A 19,002-nucleotide genomic window follows, 5' to 3' on the forward strand; every position below is an offset into this window, starting at 1 on the left:
GGAGAGAAAAGAGCTACAAGAAACCCAAATTCCAGACATGTAAACCCCAACCAGCCCTTTGGAAATGAATGGACAGTGGAGTGTGAAACCACCTTCAGAGCCCTCATAAACAAGTTGGCCCAAATCCTGGCCTTTGCTAATCCTAGCATGTCTTCCATACAGATGCTAGTTGTGAATGACTTGGTGCTGCTTTATATCAAGAACAGTAAGGAAAACTCAGACATGTAACCTACACCAGTAGAGGGCTATCTAAAAGTGAACAAAACTACCCAACTCGAAGCTTGAGAACTTAGTATTAAAGTAGGTTATATGCAAGACATTTCATTATAACCTTTAGGGTATCAAGTTCACAGTTCTAACTGAAAATAATCCCCTTACTTATGTGTTGACCACAGCAAAACCTGTTGCAGCAGGGCATCACTAGCTAACAGCTCTGTCAACATATAGGTTCGACCATAAAGTACAGGGTTGGAAACACAAATCAGGACACAGGCGGTCTGTCTAGGCGACTGCAAGACCCCTCCCAGGAAGATGACACTTTCCTAGAAGAAAAAGAAAGGATTTTTTAAAAACTCACACAGTGTACTGAACGAAGAACACAGGATGATTTCAGAGGATACATTCACATTCTTGTATCAAAGACACTCTGAAGGAAACTGGATGTTTTCAAGAACCCCACCGCTCTGGCTGAGTCCTTAGAGCTGGATGTCACTGCTATCCCGGCCTCTTACGCCTGTCTTGGGCTAGACACGCTTCCGCGGATGACTGGTACAAATCCCAAAGAGAGGATCCCTCCATCCAACAAATCATTCACTTAATTGAAGGGAACACAAAGCCCACCTTCAAGCAAACAACCTTAGAATCACCAGAAGTCAAGTTGTTTCTTAGAGAGTGGAATAGGCTAGAGCTCAAAGACGGAATGCTATTCAGAAGGTGTCTGGATAGGATAAATGTGAAATATCAGTTATCTTACCTAAGAAGTACAGAGCCAGAGCTATAAAGGGAGTTCACAATGAGGTAGGCCGTCTTGGGTTTGATCGTGCTCTTAACTTTGTACGTGTCAGGTTCTATTGGCCGAGAATGGCCCAAGTGGTCAATGAGAAGTGTCACGTGAAAGATGCTTTAGAAGAAAAGCTCATCCTGAGAGAGCTGCCTCCATGATGAACATTCTGACAAACTATCCCCTCGAGTTAGTTTGTATGGATTACCTTTTTATTGAACCAGACAACAGAGACACAATAAATGTCTTAGTAATCACAGACCACTTTACAAAGTTTTCAGTTGCTGTTCTTGCTTGGAGAACATCATAGTCCGTTATGGTTTTCCTAGCTGCCTACATAGCGATCAAGGAAGCGATCAAAGAATTGTGTTCACTGATTGAAGCAGAGACGATGAGAACCCCCCTTAAAATCCTTGTGGGAACCCTGTCGAAAGGTTCAATAGGACTCTGCTGACTATGCTTGGAACTTTGGAAGATAAAGACAAGTACCACTGGATAGACATTGTGAAGCCGCTTGTCCACCCATACAATTTTACGAAAAAAGACACTACCGGCTACTCACCTTACGAGTTGATGTTTGGCAGGCAGCCAACCCTTCCAATCAATCTTGTCCTTGGACTTCAGCCACATGGAGATGGTGCCAGAACCCACTCTGAGTATGTCAAGAACCTCTACCAGCGACTGAGAGTGAGCTATGCATTAGCCGCAGAGAGTGCTCAGAAGATGGGAGTAAATAACAAGTCAAGGTTCAATGCTAAGGTCAGAGCAGCAGAACTTCTCCCCAGTGATCGAGTATTGCTGTGGAACTTTAACATCAGAGGAAAACACAAGATTGCAGATAGATGGGATTGTACCATTTGTGTGGTAGTGAAGAGGATTGCTGATGGTCCGGTTTATGTCATCACATAGAAGAAAGGCCAAGGGCCCTTGAGCACTCTACACAGAGACCTCCTCCTCCCCAGTGAATTCGTACCAGTAGTAGAGATGGCCAAACCTGAAAGAGGCTTACCTGTGAAGAGAAAGTTGAGATCCAGAGAGAACTGGCAGGTACACAAGAGGAGTCATGTCCAGATCTGATGATGATGAGGAGTCCTTTGGTACCAGTGATTATGAAGAAATCATCTACACAGGACCTGACACAGAAGTAATCAGAAGAGGCCCCTTCTATGAAACCATAGTGAGGAAAAATAACAGAAGAGTTGAGAAGAGACCAGTACCTCAGCGCCCTGACACTATGGTAAGAAAATATAATGGAAGGCTTGAAGACAGAGCCCAAGCAGTGCAATACTCTTCAAGAAGGGTCCTATGCACATCGGCTGCTGAATATTTGAATGTCCCAGGCCGTGTTCCTCAGCTGTTGGATCACCCATCCTACAGTCAGCAAGATGGAATTGCTGAGGACCGCCTATGAATGAGCCCATCAGTACAGGAGATAACCATGCTAATGATGATCCCAAAATTGAAGTCGGAAGATCCCAAAGAGACAGGGTCACATGACTGTCAGGGGTTTCCCAATTTCATCATACTCCAATCGCTCAGGAAGTCTCCTGTCTCTTTGGGATCTTCTGACTTAAATTTTGGGATCTTCTGACTTCAGCTGAGAGTCAGGGTCACATGACTGTCATTCCACATTCTATATCTTCAGCTTCCATCTCATCATCTCCTGTACTGATGGGCTCATTCATAGGCGGTCCTCAGCAATTCCATCTTGCTGACTGTAGGATGGGTGATCCAACAGCTGAGGAACACAGCTTTCCGTCTTTATGACACGCTGTCAGGGTTCCCTTGGGTGTAGCTAGTTACAAGGCAAGGTATTAAGATTTACTATGATCTCCTTTAGACAACTAACATCACAGTCTTATCATCACCAAAACATTTTCTTTCATATGGATACATATGAACATAAAGTATGTAAACATCACATATACAGTTGAAGTCGAAGTTTAAATACACTTAGGTTGGAGTCATTAAAACTTGTTTTTCAACCACTCCACAAATGTCATGCTAACAAACTATAGTTTTGGCAAGTCGGTTAGGACATCTACTTTGTGCATTACAAGTCATTGTTCCAACAATTGTTTACAGACAGATTATTTCACTTATATTCACTCTATCACAATTCCAGTGGGACAGATGTTTACATACAAGTTTACATACACTAGGATGATTGTGCCTTTAAACAGCTAGGAAAATTATGTCATGGTTTTAGAAGCTTCTGATATGCTAATTGACATAATTTGAGTCAATTGGAGGTGTACCTGTGGATGTATTTCAAGGCCTACCTTCAAACTCAGTGCCTCTTTGCTTGACATCATGGGAAAATCAAAAGAAATCAGCCAAGACCTCAGAAAAATAATTGTAGACCTCCACAAGTCTGGTTCATCCTTGGGAGCAATTTCCAAATGCCTGAAGGTACCACGTTTATCTGTTCAAACAATAGTACGCAAGTATAAACACTATGGGACCACGCAGCCGTCATACCGCTCAGGAAGGAGACGCGTTCTGTCTTCTAGAGATGAACGTACTTTGGTGCGAAAAGTGCATATCAATCTCAGAACAACAGCAAAGGACCTTGCGAAGATGCTGGAGGGAACAGGTACAAAAGTATCCATATCCACAGTAAAAAGAGTCCTATATCGACATAACCTGAAAGGCCACTCAGCAAGGAAGAAGCCACTGCTCCAAAACTGCCATAAAAAAAGACTGCACATGGGGACAAAGATCGTACTTTTTGGAGAAATGTCCTCTGGTCTGATGAAACAAAAATAGAACTGTTTGGCCATAATGACCATCGTTATGTTTGGAGGAAAAAAGAGTGATGCTTGCAAGCCGAAGAACACCCTCCCAACCGTGAAGTACTGGGTTGGCAGCATCATGTTGTGGGGGTGCTTTGCTACAGGAGGGACTGGTGTGCTTCACAAAATAGATGGCATCGTGAGGGAGGAATGTACACAGGAAAATGATGTGGATATATTGAAGCAACATCTTAAGACATCAGTCAGGAAATTAAAGCTTGGTCGCAAATGGGTCTTTCAAATGGACAATGACCCCAATAATATTTCCAAATTTGTGGCAAAACGGTTTAAGGACAAAAAAGTCAAGGTATTGGAGTGGCCATCGCAAAGCCCTGACCTCAAACCTATAGAAAATTTGTGGGCAGAACTGAAAAAGTTCAACAATTTAAAGGCAATGCTACCAAATACTAATTGAGTGTATGTAAACTTCTGACCCACTGGGAATGTGATGAAAGAAATAAAAGCTCTCTAATATTATTCTGACATTTCACATTCTTAAAATAAAGTGGTGATCCTAACTGACCTAAGACAGGGAATGTTTACTAGGATTAAATGTCAGGAATTGTGAAAAACTGAGTTTAAATGTATTTGGCTAAGGTGTATGTAAACTTCCGACTTCAACTGAACATTATGAAAACTCTTCAAGATACAATGTTTTCGTGACAACATCCTAATTGAACTTTTAATAATATCATAAAATATACTTTAATTTTCATATTATATCCATCATTGTTACCACCACTTTGGCTGGTGAAATATATTGTCCCAAAGTCCATTCATTTGATGTTCTGTAGTTTTTTTGGCTGTAAACTCTTCCTTAGGCACACAGACATTCCAGACGCTCACATTAGAGAACAGAATGGATTTGGGCTGTTGCCCTATAATTTACAATGGGCGTGGGATCATTAAAATCCCCCGCCTCCATACCTCTCCCCCTCTGCGGGAGGGAGAGATATATCTGCAGAACTTTGATCCACTGTAACTTGATCCTCACAGGCCAGTCATGACACCTCCTTTGTTTCCCGCATAGCTTGCCTACCTGTTGCTTCTGGCCGAGATGACCTAAGAGAATGCCGGCGATGACAAAGAAGAGGAAGGAAAAGGGACTCCAAGCTAGGCTGAAAAGACAGGCTACAGGCTCTTCTTCCTAGTATCCTGATGGCTAATGTCAAATCACTGGAAAATAAACTTGGTGATCTCAGAGTAAGGCATCAATCGCAGAGGGACATCAGGGAATTCTGTGTCTTTGATTTTACTGAGACATGACTTAGGGACAATACACTCAAATTTTTGATAAGAGTCAGGGGGGGGGGGATGTATGTTTCCTCATAAACAATTCCTGGTGTACCGAAGTTGAAAACATTGCGAGCTCCTGTTCACCCGACCTGGAGTTTCTGATGCTAAAATTCTGAACAAACTATTTGCAGATAGAATTCACGTGTTTTTATCACGACTGTGTACTAGAGGTCGATCGATTATGATTTTTCAACACCGATACCGATACCAATTATTGTAGGACCAAAAAAGCCGATACCGATTAATCTGACAATTATTTATTTATTTATTTATTTGTAATAATGACAATTACAACAATACTGAATGAACACTTTTATTTTAACTTAATATAATACATCAATCAAATCAATTTAGCCTCAAATAAATAATGAAACATGTTCAATTTGGTTTAAATATTGCAAAAACAACGTGTTGGAGAAGAAAGTAAAAGTGCAATATGTGCCATGTAAAAAAGCTAACGTTTAAGTTCCTTGCTCAGAACATGAGAACATATGAAAGCTGGTGGTTCCTTTTAACATGAGTCTTCAATATTCCGAGGTAAGACGTTTTAGGTTGAGGTCATTATAGTATTTATAGGACTATTTCTCTCTATACCATTTGTATTTCATATACCTTTGACTATTGGATGTTCTTACAGGCAATTTAGTATTGCCAGTGTAACAGTATAGCTTCCGTCCCTCTCCTCGCCCCTACCTGGGCTCGAACCAGGAACACATCGACAGCAGCCACCCTCGAAGCATCGTTACCCATCGCTCCACAAAAGCCGCAGCCTTTGTAGAGCAAGGGGAACAACTACTCCAAGTCTCAGAACGAGTGACATTTGAAATGCTATTAGCGTGCATCCCGCTAACTAGCCATTTCACATCGGTTACACCAGCTTAATCTCGGGAGTTGATAGGCTTGAAGTCATAAACAGCGCAATGCTTGAAGCATTGTGAAGAGCTGCTGGCAAATGCACAAAAGTGCGGTTTGAATGAATGCTTACGAGCCTGCTGCTGCCTACCACTGCTCAGTCAGACTGCTCTATCAAATATCAAATCATAGACTTAATTATAACATAATAACACACAGAAATACGAGCCTTAGGTCATTAATATGGTCAAATCCGGAAACTATCATTTAGAAAATAAAAGTTTTTTCTTTCAGTGAAATACGGAACCATTCCATATTTTATCTAACGGGTGGCATCTATAAGTCTAAATATTCCTGTTACATTGCACAACCTTCAATGTTATGTCATAATTACGTAAAATTCTGGCAAATTAGTTCGCAACGAGCCAGACGGCCCAACTGTTGCATATACCCTGACTCTGCGTGCAATGAACGCAGGAGAAGTGACATAATTTCCCTAGTTTAATATTGCCTGCTAACATGAATTTCTTTTAACTAAATATGCAGGTTTAAAAATATATACTTCTGTGTATTGATTTTAAGAAAGGCATTGATGTTTATGGTTAGGTACATTCGTGCAACGATTATGCTTTTTTCGCAAATGCGCTTTTGTTAAATCATCCCCCTTTTGGTGAAGTTGGCTGTCTTTGTTATAAATAAATAGTCTTCCCAGTTCGCAACGGGCCAGGCAGCCCAAACTGCTGCATATACCCTGACTCTGTTGCATAGTACGCAAGAGAAGTGACACAATTTCCCTAGTTAAAAGAAATTCATGTTAGCAGGCAATATTAATTAAATATGCAGGTTTAAAAATATATACTTATGTATTGATTTTAAGAAAGGCATTGATGTTTATGGTTAGGTACACATTGTTTCAACGACAGTGCTTTTTTCACGAATGCGCTTGTTAAATCACCCGGTTGGCGAAGTAGGCTATGATTCAATGATAAATTAACAGGCACCGCATCGATTATATGCAACGTAGGACAAGCTAGATAAACTAGTAATATCATCAACCATGTGTAGTTAACTAGTGATTATGTTAAGATTTATTGTTTTTTATAAGATACGTTTAATGCTAGCTAGCACCTTACCGTGGCTCCTTGCTGCACTCGCATAACAGGTAGTTAGCCTGCCACGCAGTCTCCTCGTGGAGTGCAATGTAATCGGCCATGATCGGCGACCAAAAATGCAGATTACCGATTGTTATGAAAACTTGAAATCGGCCCTAATTAGATCGGCCATTCCGATGAATCGGTTGACCTCTACTGTGTACATACCACCACAAGCAAACACCAATGTAGCACTCAACAAAGTGTAAAAGATCATTAGCCAGCAATAATCCTCTCACCCAGAGGAAGTCTTTATTGTCGAGGGTGACTTTAACCAAGCCAAACATATTTTCCCAAAATATCACCAGCAGTGTATCCTTCCCCACAAGAAGATCCGCCGTGCTTAACCACGTATACACAAACATCGAAGATGAGTACAAAGACATCCCCGCCCCCACTTCGACCAATAGATTTTCTCTGTTCCTACTCCCCACTTACAAGCAGCAACTCAAGAGGGAGCCACCAACAAAGAGAATAGTGTGGCGTTGGACAGAGGAGGCAGACTCAATGCTGCTGGATTGTTTTGAAAATTTTGTTATGTCCAAAGATTCATCCACTCAGGACTCATCCATCAACATTCAGGAATGTATATTGTCAGTCACAGGCTTCATTAGGAAATGTGTTGATGAGGTTGCACCCACAATAACAATCCAGACATACCCCAACCAAAAACCCTGGATGAACAATACTGAGAGCCCATACTGCAGCATTCAATGTCAGTAGAACGTACCCCGATGACTCAGTGGCGCACGATGCGTACAAGGCAAGCTTGTACGAGCTCCGCAAATCCATTAGGGACGCAATAAGACAATACAGACTTAAACTTGAATTGATGTTTGACAACTCAGACTTGCGTTGCATGTGGCAAGGACTACAGACTATCACAGACTAAAAAAGGAAAATCCAGCTGTGCGGTGCCCACCGAAGCCTCCCAGATGAGCTTAACACATTCTATGCTCGCTTCGAGGCAGACAATACCAAGCCATCCAGATAGACTCTCACTGCTCTGGACGACCAGGTGTTTTCACTCTCCGAGGCTAACGTGAGGAAAACGAGTGAAAATGAGTGAATACACACAAAGCCGCTGGCCCATATGGCATCCCTGCGACCTCACAGTGTGTGCTGACCAGCTGGTGGGCGCCTTCTTGGACATTTTCAGGTATTCCCCACTTGCTTGAAAGATACCACCATTGTCCCAGTGGCCAAGAAAAACAAGGTGTCATGGCTAAATGACTATCACCCCGTCGCGCTCACCCCGGTCATCATGAAGTGCTTCGAGTGGCTGGTCATGGCCCACAGATCCACGGAAGCTTCCATTTTCATCACTATTCACACGGCTGCAATACATCTGGACCTATGTGGGAATGCTGTCCATTGACTACAGTTCAACACTATTGTTCCCTCCAACCTCAACACCAAGCTCAAAGCCCTGGGTCTGGACACCACCGCCTGCAACTGGATCCTGGACTTCCTGACGGGCAGAACACAGGCTGTGAGGATTGTCAACAACACCTCCTCCACACGGACTCTTAAAACCTTTCTGGCGCAGGCGTTCTGCTCGACAACGACCCACCTCGACAACATCCGGTGAAATTACAGAGTGCGGAATTTAAATGACAGAAATAGTCATATTTGACATTCATGAAAATACATCAGAAAAAAAGCTTAACTTCTTGTTAATCCAGCTGCTGTGTCAGATTTCTAAAAAAGGATTTACGGCGAAAGCACACCATGTGATTATCTGAGGACAGTGCCCCGCACACAAAAGCATTAAAAACATTTTTCAACCAGGCAGGTGCGCCACGAAAGTCAGAAATACCGATAAAATAAATGTCTTACCTTTGAAGATCTTCTTCTGTTGGCAGTCCAAAAGGTCCCAGCTACATCACAAATGGTCCTTTTGTTCGATAAAGTCCTTCTTTATATCCCCAAAAACTCAGTTTAGCTGGCGCGCTTCATTCAATAATCCACCGGTTTCCCTCCTTCAAAATGCATACAAATGAATCCCAAACGTTACCAATAAACTTCTCCAAACAAGTCTAACAACGTTTATAATCAAACCTCAGGTACCCTAATATGTAAATAAATGATAACATTTAAGACGGAGAATCATTATTGTCTTTACCGGAGATAAACAACAAAGAACACACATGAAAACACCACATGCATGAAAACACTAGAGCCAAATTGGGAGCCACTACAAATTCTAGCTCATTTTTCAAGCCTGAAACTCTTTCTAAAGACTGTTGACATCTAGTGGAAGCCCTAGGAACTGCAATCTGTGAGGTTATCCTTTCATATTAAACATGACAGACATTGGAAACAGTAGTGGGCTGAATTTTTTTTTTCTGGATGGTTTGTCCTCTGGTTTTTGCCTGCCATATAAGTTCTGTTATACTCACAGACATAATTTTAGTTTCTAATAGTTTTAGAATCTTTAGAGTGTTTTCTATCCAAATCTACCATTATATGCATATCCTAGCATCTGGGCCTGAGTAACAGGCAGTTTAGTTTGGGCCCGCTTTTCATCCAGACGGAAAAATACTGCCCCCTAGCCCAAAGAGGTTTTAACACAGGGCCAGCCCAGGGGTGTGTCCTCTGTACTCTATCGTACTCCCTGTTCACCCACGACTGCATGGCTTTGCACAACACCAACTCCATTTTCAAGTTTGCTGAGGACACCATGGTTGTAGGCCTGATAACCAACAAAGACGAGTCAGGCTATAGGGAGGAGGTAAGTGAATTGGAATTGGGGTGTCATGAAAACAACCTCTCCCTCAAAGTCAGAAAAACAAAGGAGTTGATAGCTGACTTCAGGAAGTTCCTCAGCATCCACATCACCAAGGATTTGTCATGGACCAAAACCACCACCACTCTTGTCAAGAAAACGCAACCTCATCTCCACTTCCTAAGGCGGCTGAAGAAATTTGGCATGCTGCCCCGAGTCCTCTCCAAATACTACCACTGCACCACCGAGAGCGTCCTGACTGGTTTCATCTTAGCCTGGTATGGGAATATCTCCGTCCATGACCGCAAGGCCCTCCAGCGGGTGATAAAGATGGCCCAGTACATCACTGGGACCGTGTTCCCACCCATCCAGGACATCTACTCGAAATGGTGCCTGAGGAATGTACGCAGCATCATCATGGTCCCCACACACCCCAGCCACAAGCTGTTCTCTCCCTTACTGTCGGGCAGACGGTACTGGAGCATGAGGTCTGATACCAACAGGCTCAGAAACTGTTTTTGTCTACAAGCCATCAGACTACTGAACACTTGAACTGGACTGACCACCTGCTCTGATTCTCCACACAAGCATCCCCTCCTTCCCCAATACACATGTAAATATTGTACTATAAATTTAACCTTTTTTTATTATACCTATGCTCCAATGTTTAATCTATACTACTGCCATTTACTGCTTGTTCGTCTTCTTTTTTTTTTACTATTTAATTTTGTATTTCGTTGGACGATGTTTTGCATGTGTATCCCATACGACTAATGAAACTTGAAACTACTTCACCACCTACAGAGGGCCATCATCTACAGCTTCTACAATCACTATCGTTACCTCATCTCTATAGAGGGACATTTGACTGGTGCATCGTGGTAGGAACTGAACTGAGATAATTTACTGCACTCACATTTTTTTATTGGGTACACAGTTTATAATTATATTTGTATTACTGTATTGGACAAAACTGTATAATTGTGAATGAATGATCATTACGGTGGTGATACTCTGTTGTTGTGCATTGCGCTTGGAACATACAATTGCAAGAAAAAGTATGTGAACCCTTTGGAATTACCTGTATTTCTACATAAATTGGTCACAACAATAGACAACCACAGTGTGCTTAAACTAATAACACACAAATTATTGTATTTTTCTTGTCTATATTGAATACATAATTTAAACATTCACAGTGTAGGTTGGAAAATATATGTGAACCCCTAGTCTAATGACTTCTCCAAAAGCTAATTGGAGTCAGGACTCAGCTAACCTGGAGTCCAATCAATGAGACGAGATTGGAGATGTTGGTTAGAGCTGCCCTGCAATATACTCACAAAATTTGAGTTTGCTATTCACACAATTCCAATTCACTGTATGTGAACCATGCCTCGAACAAAAGAGATCTCAGAATAACTAAGATTAAGAATTGTTGACTTATATAAAGCTGGAAAGGGTTACAAAAGTATCTCTAAAAGCCTTGATGTTCATCAGTCCATGGTAAGACAAATGTCTATAAATGGAGATAGTTCAGCACTGTTGCTACTCTCCCTAGGAGTGGCCGTACTGCAAAGATCACTGCAAGAGCACAGCGCAGAATGCTCAATGAGGTTAAGAAGAATCTTAGTGTCAGCTAAAGACTTACAGAAATCTCTGGAACATGCTAACATCTCTGTTGACGAGTCTACGATAAGTAAAACACTAAACAAGAATGGTGTTCATGGGAGGACACCACGGAAGAAGCCACTGCTGTCCAAAAAAAACATATCAAAACATTTTGCAGGAGAATGTAAGGCTATCTGTCTGCCAATTGAAGAACAACAACCCAAAACACAGAAGCAAATCAGCAACAGAATGGCTTCAACAGAAGAAAATACGAAAATATGAGTTACAGACGGAATTCAAAATGGATAAAAAATAATAACAATCACAGCCATCTACAATCAATACCACATAATGACAAACAGTGCACATTTATTGAATATGAAATACTTAAATATCTCATGTACATAATTATTTACACACCTGAGTCAGGACATGTTAGAATCACCTTTAGGAGCTTTGCACACCTTGATTGTACAATATGTGTATATTATTATTATTTTAATTCTTCAAGCTCTATCAAGTTGGTTGTTGATCATTGCTAGACACCATTTCAAGTCTTGCCATAGATTTTCAAGCCAATTTAAGTCAAAACTAGGCAGCTCAGGAACATTCAATGTCGTCTTGGTAAGTAACTCCATTGTATATTTGGCCTTGTGTTTTAGGTTATTTTCCTGCTGAATGGTGCATTTGTCTCCCAGAGTCTGTTGGAAAGCAGACTTAACCAGGTTTTCCTCTAGGATTTTTCCTGCGTTTAGCTCTATTCTGTTTATTTTTATCCTAAAAAACTCCCTAGTCCTTGCCAATGACAAGCATGCCCATAACATGATGCAGCCACCACCATGCTTGAACATATGAAGAGTGGTACTCAGTGATGTGTTGTGTTGGATTTGCCCCAAACATAACACTTTGTGTTAAGGACAAAAAGTATTACTTTTAGTGCCAAACAGGATGCATGTTTTGGAATATCTTTTATTCTGTACAGGCTTCCTTCTTTTCACTGTCATTTAGGTTAGTATTGTAGAGTAACTACAATGTTGTTGATCCATCCTCAGTTTTCTCCTATTACAGCCATTCAACTCTGTAACTGTTTTAAAGTCACCATTGGCCTCATGTTGAAATCCCGGAGCGGTTTTGTTCCTCTAAAGCCACTGAGTTAGTAAGGAGTTTGTAGCAACTGGATGTATTGATACACCATCCAAAGTGTAATTAATAACTTTAACATGCTTAAAGGGATATTCAATGAACACTTTTTTTTTACCCATCTACCAATAAGTGATCTTCTTTGTGAGGCATTAGAAAACTTCCCTGGTCTTTGTGGTTGATTCTGTGTTTGTATGTAAAAAAAAAAAAACATATTTGTTTAGCTTAACTTCTTCCAGTGTGAAATAGTTGCTAGCTTGGTAAACTTTATTTTCAGAGTAGCTTCCCCAACACTGTTTCTTGTCTTGTGTATTTGTGTCTAGTCACCTAATCGTCTAACCTTGCTGTAGGAAGCAGTGACTTTAAACCTAAACTGGATGTACTGTGGGCACGGTGATATCATACCTCCTGTCCCAGGGCTATTGAGTTGTTTTGGTCAGCTCCAAACTATAAAAAGAGCCTACCCTTGATTTCCTGGCAGCACTGCTTGATTACCATTGTCTCCGGCCAGCTGTAAAGAATACCTACAAAAATGCACATTATCTACTCTCTCAGGCGTGTCGGATTTCCTCCCGCTACAAATTACCCTTATTAATTATGGATCAGCTCTAACAGCCCCCTCTCTCTAGCATTCCACCAGAGGACATTTTACAGGAGTGTTTTTTTGTCAGGACTTAGACTCTGTGTAGTTTTGTGCCTTAATGGACACTGGAATGATACAATCAGTTATTAATGTACGCAATAGTAGAAACCAAAAGATGAGGGTCAGGGGGAAATAATACATCCTTGACCATGGATTAACGACATCTACTCCTATTTCACACATGCCCCAAAAGTGATTTTTTTTCACTACTAATGGACCAAAAATTTGAGTCTATTTTTTAAGGATTAGGATATCAAGTGCAAAACAATCTTGCTTTGCCAGATATACCTCTTGGTGGCAGTGTAGACTCAGTCAGTCACAATGCTTAGCCTTCCTTTATTTTCTCTCCTGCAATACACTCCACTTCTCTCTCTTCACCCCCTCTTCCAAATGACAGGCCTCTCACTTATCATATACTAACCATGATGAGCATACAGTGAAGAGCCTTCAGCGAGAGGAAATAGCTGAGGAACAGGTCCAAACAGCCACTGGTGTTTACTGTTTCTGCTGGTCACATTTGGTTTATATTCCAGAGACTGCCTCTCTTCCCTCCACATAACTTAATTCCCCTTGGTTTTTACATCTTTTTGCACTTACAGCTGCTTGTGGAACTTTTAGAGACCAAACGTATTCTTCAACGTGACCTCTTCAGCATATCCACCTACTCCCGCAACTAAGCGCTTGAAAAGAAACATCCCAGAAAGTGTTTGTGAAAAATTACAAAATCATTCATAAAAAATAGTGTATGATGCTAATATAGAATCCAAGCAGACTGTTATGAATAAAAGTAAGATAGAACAGAATAAAAAACAAAGAACACTTAAGTTGTTAAGTTGATTCAGATAATCAACTTAACACCTTGGATTAAAAATGATTTGACGTACGCAGGAATCCACTGTAAACTTTTTTTTTAATAAGGCCCTTGATGTTGATTTGTATCAGTAGCTAGGGCTAAGAAGCATATTGAATGCATTTGGTTTTTGTGTTGCGAAAACAATACCAAACCACTAGAATTATGAATATCTCAGCTTCTGTGGCTATAGAAGATTGCATTGTTTGATCTTTGTAACTGACATACATTATGATCGTGATTTTTTATTTCTTTGTATTTTTGGGCCCAGTTCTTGGAGCAGTGGTACATGACCTCCAAACAATAAATCTCCGCACAGAATAACTTTCTGGACTAAGGGCATAGTATTTGTCAGTGTCAATCTTACTTGTGTCAATCTTACCTGTCTGTAAATGTAAGCAGAGTTTGCTGGACCAGATCGCCTGAAAACGCTGGTTGCCTGACAACTCGGTACATCAAAGGCTGGCAACTGGAGCAGAGAGGATTGTGGGGGCCAGAAGTGAACAGGATAGCATCAATCTCCATCTTCTCATCAAAGGTGCTCAGTTTGACAGCTGCCACCCTTTTTCCGGTGTGCAGACGTAGAGTGAGGGGCACATCACAGAAGACGTGCTGTGGACCCATGTCAAGAGACTCGTCTGTGTCTGTTATTAGCTCGATGTTGGCGATTGCCTGGTTATCTGTAGAGACAACATGGTGGACAATCATCACCTGTATAATCAAGGAGTTCCAGAGAAAAATGCATATGCTTATCCCTTTATTTATTCATAAACACCTAGAAAAAATACTTGGTGTGACTTGACATTACCTGCTAAGATGAACAGCCAAAGAATTATGATTCAGGTAGACACAATGCGTGGCTTGTATTGTGAAGAGTTTCAATAATTGCTAAATGTACACTGTTGTCACGCCATGTTCAAGAATGGCCTTTTTCCCTTCATTCAGATTACAACCTCCCACTTTCGGTTATTTGAAAATTAAAACATCTCCAAAATATCGCTATTTTTAAAACAAGTAATAGAAAGCTTGTTGCAATTTCAGTTTATCCACCAGAAAATACAGAAGGAATATTAGAATAAATATTATGGTTAAACGCAAATCTATTAATTGATTAAAAAAATAGGAATGCACGATATATCGGTGAACATATCGGAATCTGACAATATTTGCTAAAAATGCCAACATCGGTATCGGCCCAATGTCTAGTTTAATGGCGATGTGCAAAGACGATGTCAAAGCTGACGTGCATACCTATATAATGTAGGTACATGGTGTACAATTTGTGCTACATGTGCAAGACAGCATTTCTAACCTAGTCCACAATGTCTGCTGTGTGGATCGAGCAATCAACAAGTCGAGCAGTTATTTGAAAGAGTAAGAACATTTCAGCGAGACAACTCAAAGGTGAAATCCATTAACGCCAAGATAATGGAATTCATTGACCTTGACAATCAACCGTTCTCTGTAGTGGGTGACGTTGGCTTTCGCAACTGGTCGAGCACACTACCAAGTGCGCTATTTTTCAGATGTTGCCCTACCGGAGTTACACAGTAATAGCGTCACTGCTATTAGCTTCACTACATACTATGGAATGCCATTTGGGTCTTTGCGTGTCAAAGAAGATACACGTCAAATAACACTATTTGACAAAAACACTACTTGACGGGTTAAATAAGCTTTTAATTTGACACCACAAATAACACAGTTCTATTATAGAATGCTGTGTTTTCTGAATGTGCACATGAAAGCCAAGTGCCACCACTACTATCAGTAGCACTGTCAAAGCTGTACAAAAAAGTCTGCAAACAAGCAAACACCGGACACGAACGATGTATTTACAATACCGCGTTGGTAATAAAGCATTATTTGTTCGACCGCAACTTCTGGGGTAGCTAGCTAGCTTTAGCTTGGTACCTAGCTAGCACCAATACAACCAGCCTGAAAACAATGACCAATAGAAACTGCAGTCATTTTCAGTATTCTTAGCAATGATTAGGAATCCTTGTAAATAAGTATTAGCTAGGTAGCCACTTGTTGTTCGCCTATTGAAATTGAACTTCAGTTCGTGAAAATAAATAGCTAGCCAGCTACTTAACCCTGTTGCCCAAAGCTAACATTATAAGCAGCCAGCTTGCTTCATCTGGCTAGTGAGGCTTTACCGGATCGGGTTTTGTGAAGCTAGCCACAATAAGGATGACACCCACAGTACACAACTTTGAAGAGTTAACACAACACAAATGCCCTATATATTTTTTCCCAACATCCTCCTCAGAGTTATCATACTCCAAAACATCCACGCAGTATTGTTTTTCCTCTGGAATAGTGTTCAATACACAGAGTAGGTTGACAATAGATGTGGCTCAACTCACAGTTGTTTCACAGTCCCGCAATAAGAGCTATAACACTAATGTTCTCTGGGTGTCACTGAGTAGACTGATAACCCATGTCATTGATCCACAATCCATAGGTAAGGCTGTACAGAGAAGTAAGAACGCCCCCAATACAATTCTCAAGTTTAATACATACAGTGTGATTTCAACAGATTTTTGTCAAATTAACAAATTATTGTATTTTGTTGATTTTATATGTCAACATTCCAACCTTGTTTAGCATGATCTATTAAATTATGACATAATTCTACTATTTGTTTTAATTCGCATCACTGTCAATTACATACTTTTATTTTGAAGGCTAACCAAATAGTATTATTTGACGTGTATCTGTTTTGACATGCAAAGACCCAAACGGCGTTCAATAGAAATCCAGGTTGAGAATGAAACGACTGAAGAATTGAACAACAAAACAGCAAAGCAAGTAAGTGAAATAAATAGGTTTTGATTATGTTTTACTGGTAATGGGGACATACGTAAATGCCAACAAAATAACTTTTTGGTCAGTGTGGTGTATGTGTGTAACATTTATTTAACTAGGCAAGACAGTTATTAACAAATTATTATTTGCTGCCTAGAAGGCCAGCATCACGGAGTCGCCTCTTCACTGTTGACATTGAGACTGGTGTTTTGCGGGTACAATTTAATGAAGCTACCAGTTGAGGACTTGTGAGGGGTCTGACACTCTAATGTACTTGTCCTCTTGCTCAGTTGTGCATCGGGGCCTCCCACTCCTCTTTCTATTCTGGTTAGGGCCAGTTTGCGCTGTTCTATGAAGGGAGTAGTACACAATTTCTCACATGGAATAGCTTTAATTTCTCAGAACAAGAATAGACTGAAGACTTTCAGAAGGTTCTTAGATTCTGTCCATTTTGAGCCTGTAATCAAACCCTCAAACGCTGTTGACAACTAGTCTAAAGAAGGCTAGTTTTATTGCTTCTTTAATCAGGACAATAGTTTTCAGCTGTGGTAACATAATTGCAAAATAGTTTTCTAATGATAAACTTGGATCAGCTAACACAACGTGCCATTGGAACACAGGGGTTATGGTTGCTGATAATGGGCCTCTGTACGCCTATGTAGATATTCCATAAAAGAATCTGCCGTTTCCAGCTACAATAGTCATTTACAACATTAACAATGTCTACACTGTATTTCTGATCAATTTGACGTTATTTTAATGGACAAAAAATGTGCTTTTCTTTCAAAAACAGGGACATTTCTAAGTGACCTAAACTTTTGAAAGGAGGTGTATGTAGCTTGTTTTTGTCCCAGGTTCAGGAATGGCTGAAAAAATGCAACATTTACTAGGACTGCTGGGTGATTCGATAAGCTATAATCAAACGATCAATAGTATAATAAAACTATTAGCGTATGTGTTTATCTTCCATTTACAATCTGTAGAAACTATGAGAATAGAAAGGTTCAGAACTTTTGTGAAACATCACAGCACGATGGAAAAATATATGGCAACTAGTGGAAGCCTAACTATTGTATTCCATTAGTTTACTCCAATTAGGGGAAGGGTGGTAGGGTTTGGGGAAAATAATAAAGAAGGAAAATACATATAATTAGTGTACTCCAATTAGGGGAAGGGTGGTAGGGTTAGGGGAAAATAAAAATATATATTTTAGACTTTTTCCACATTTTGTTACGTGACAGCCTTATTCTAAAAAAAGTCTACACACAGTAGCCCATAATGAAAAAGCGAAAACAGGTAAAAAGAAACAAAAACAGAAATACCTTATTTACATAAGTATTCAGACACATTGCTATGAGACAAGAAATTGAACTCAGGTGCATCCTGTTTCCATTGAAATTTCTACAACTTGATTGGAGTCCATCTGTGGTAAATTCAATTGATTGGACATGATTTGGAAAGGCACATATCTGTCTATATAAAGTCCCACAGTTGACAGTGCACGTCAGAGCAAAATCCAAGCCATGAGGTTGAAGAAATTGGCCATCGAGCTCCGAGACAGGATCGTGTCGAGGCACAGCTCTGGGGAAGGGTACCAAAACAATGTCTGCAGCATTGAATATCCCCAAGAACACTTGTCTCCATCATTCTTAAATGGAAGAAGTTTGGAACCACCAAGACTCTTCCTAGAGCTGGCCGTCCGGCCAAACTGAGCAATCGGGGGAGAAGGGCTTTAGTCAGGGTGGTGACCAAGAACACAATGGTCGTTCTGACAAAGCTACAGAGTTCCTCTGTGGAGATGGGTTAACCTTCCATCTCTGCAGCACTCCACCTTTATGGTAGAGTGGCCAAACGGAAGCCACTCCTCAGTAAAAGGCACATTTTGCCAAAAGGTTTGCCAAAAGGTACCTGAAGGATTCTCATACCATGAGAAACAAGATTCTCTGGTCTGATGAAACCAAGATTGAACTCTTTGGCCTGAATGCCAAGCATCACGTCTGGAGGAAACCTGGCAATATCCCTACGGTGAAGCATGATGGTGGCAGGATCATGCTGTGAGGATGATTTTCAGCGGCAGGGACTGGGAGACTAGTCAGGATCTCGGGAAAGATGAACGGAGCAAAGTACG

General features: G+C 40.7%; 1 protein-coding gene across 1 annotated transcript in view; it reads right to left on the minus strand.

The window, feature by feature from the left end:
- LOC115114409 (pappalysin-2-like) overlaps window positions 1-19,002 on the minus strand; it is an 87,885-nt gene that overhangs the window by 41,508 nt on the left and 27,375 nt on the right. Inside the window, exon 8 of the mRNA XM_029642617.2 lies at window positions 14,446-14,743. Within this exon, the coding sequence (XP_029498477.2) occupies window positions 14,446-14,743 (298 nt within the window). The remainder of the gene's footprint in view (window positions 1-14,445; window positions 14,744-19,002) is intronic.

Source organism: Oncorhynchus nerka, linkage group LG9b (assembly GCF_034236695.1).
Source record: "Oncorhynchus nerka isolate Pitt River linkage group LG9b, Oner_Uvic_2.0, whole genome shotgun sequence".
In the NCBI taxonomy this organism is placed as follows: Eukaryota; Metazoa; Chordata; class Actinopteri; order Salmoniformes; family Salmonidae; genus Oncorhynchus; species Oncorhynchus nerka.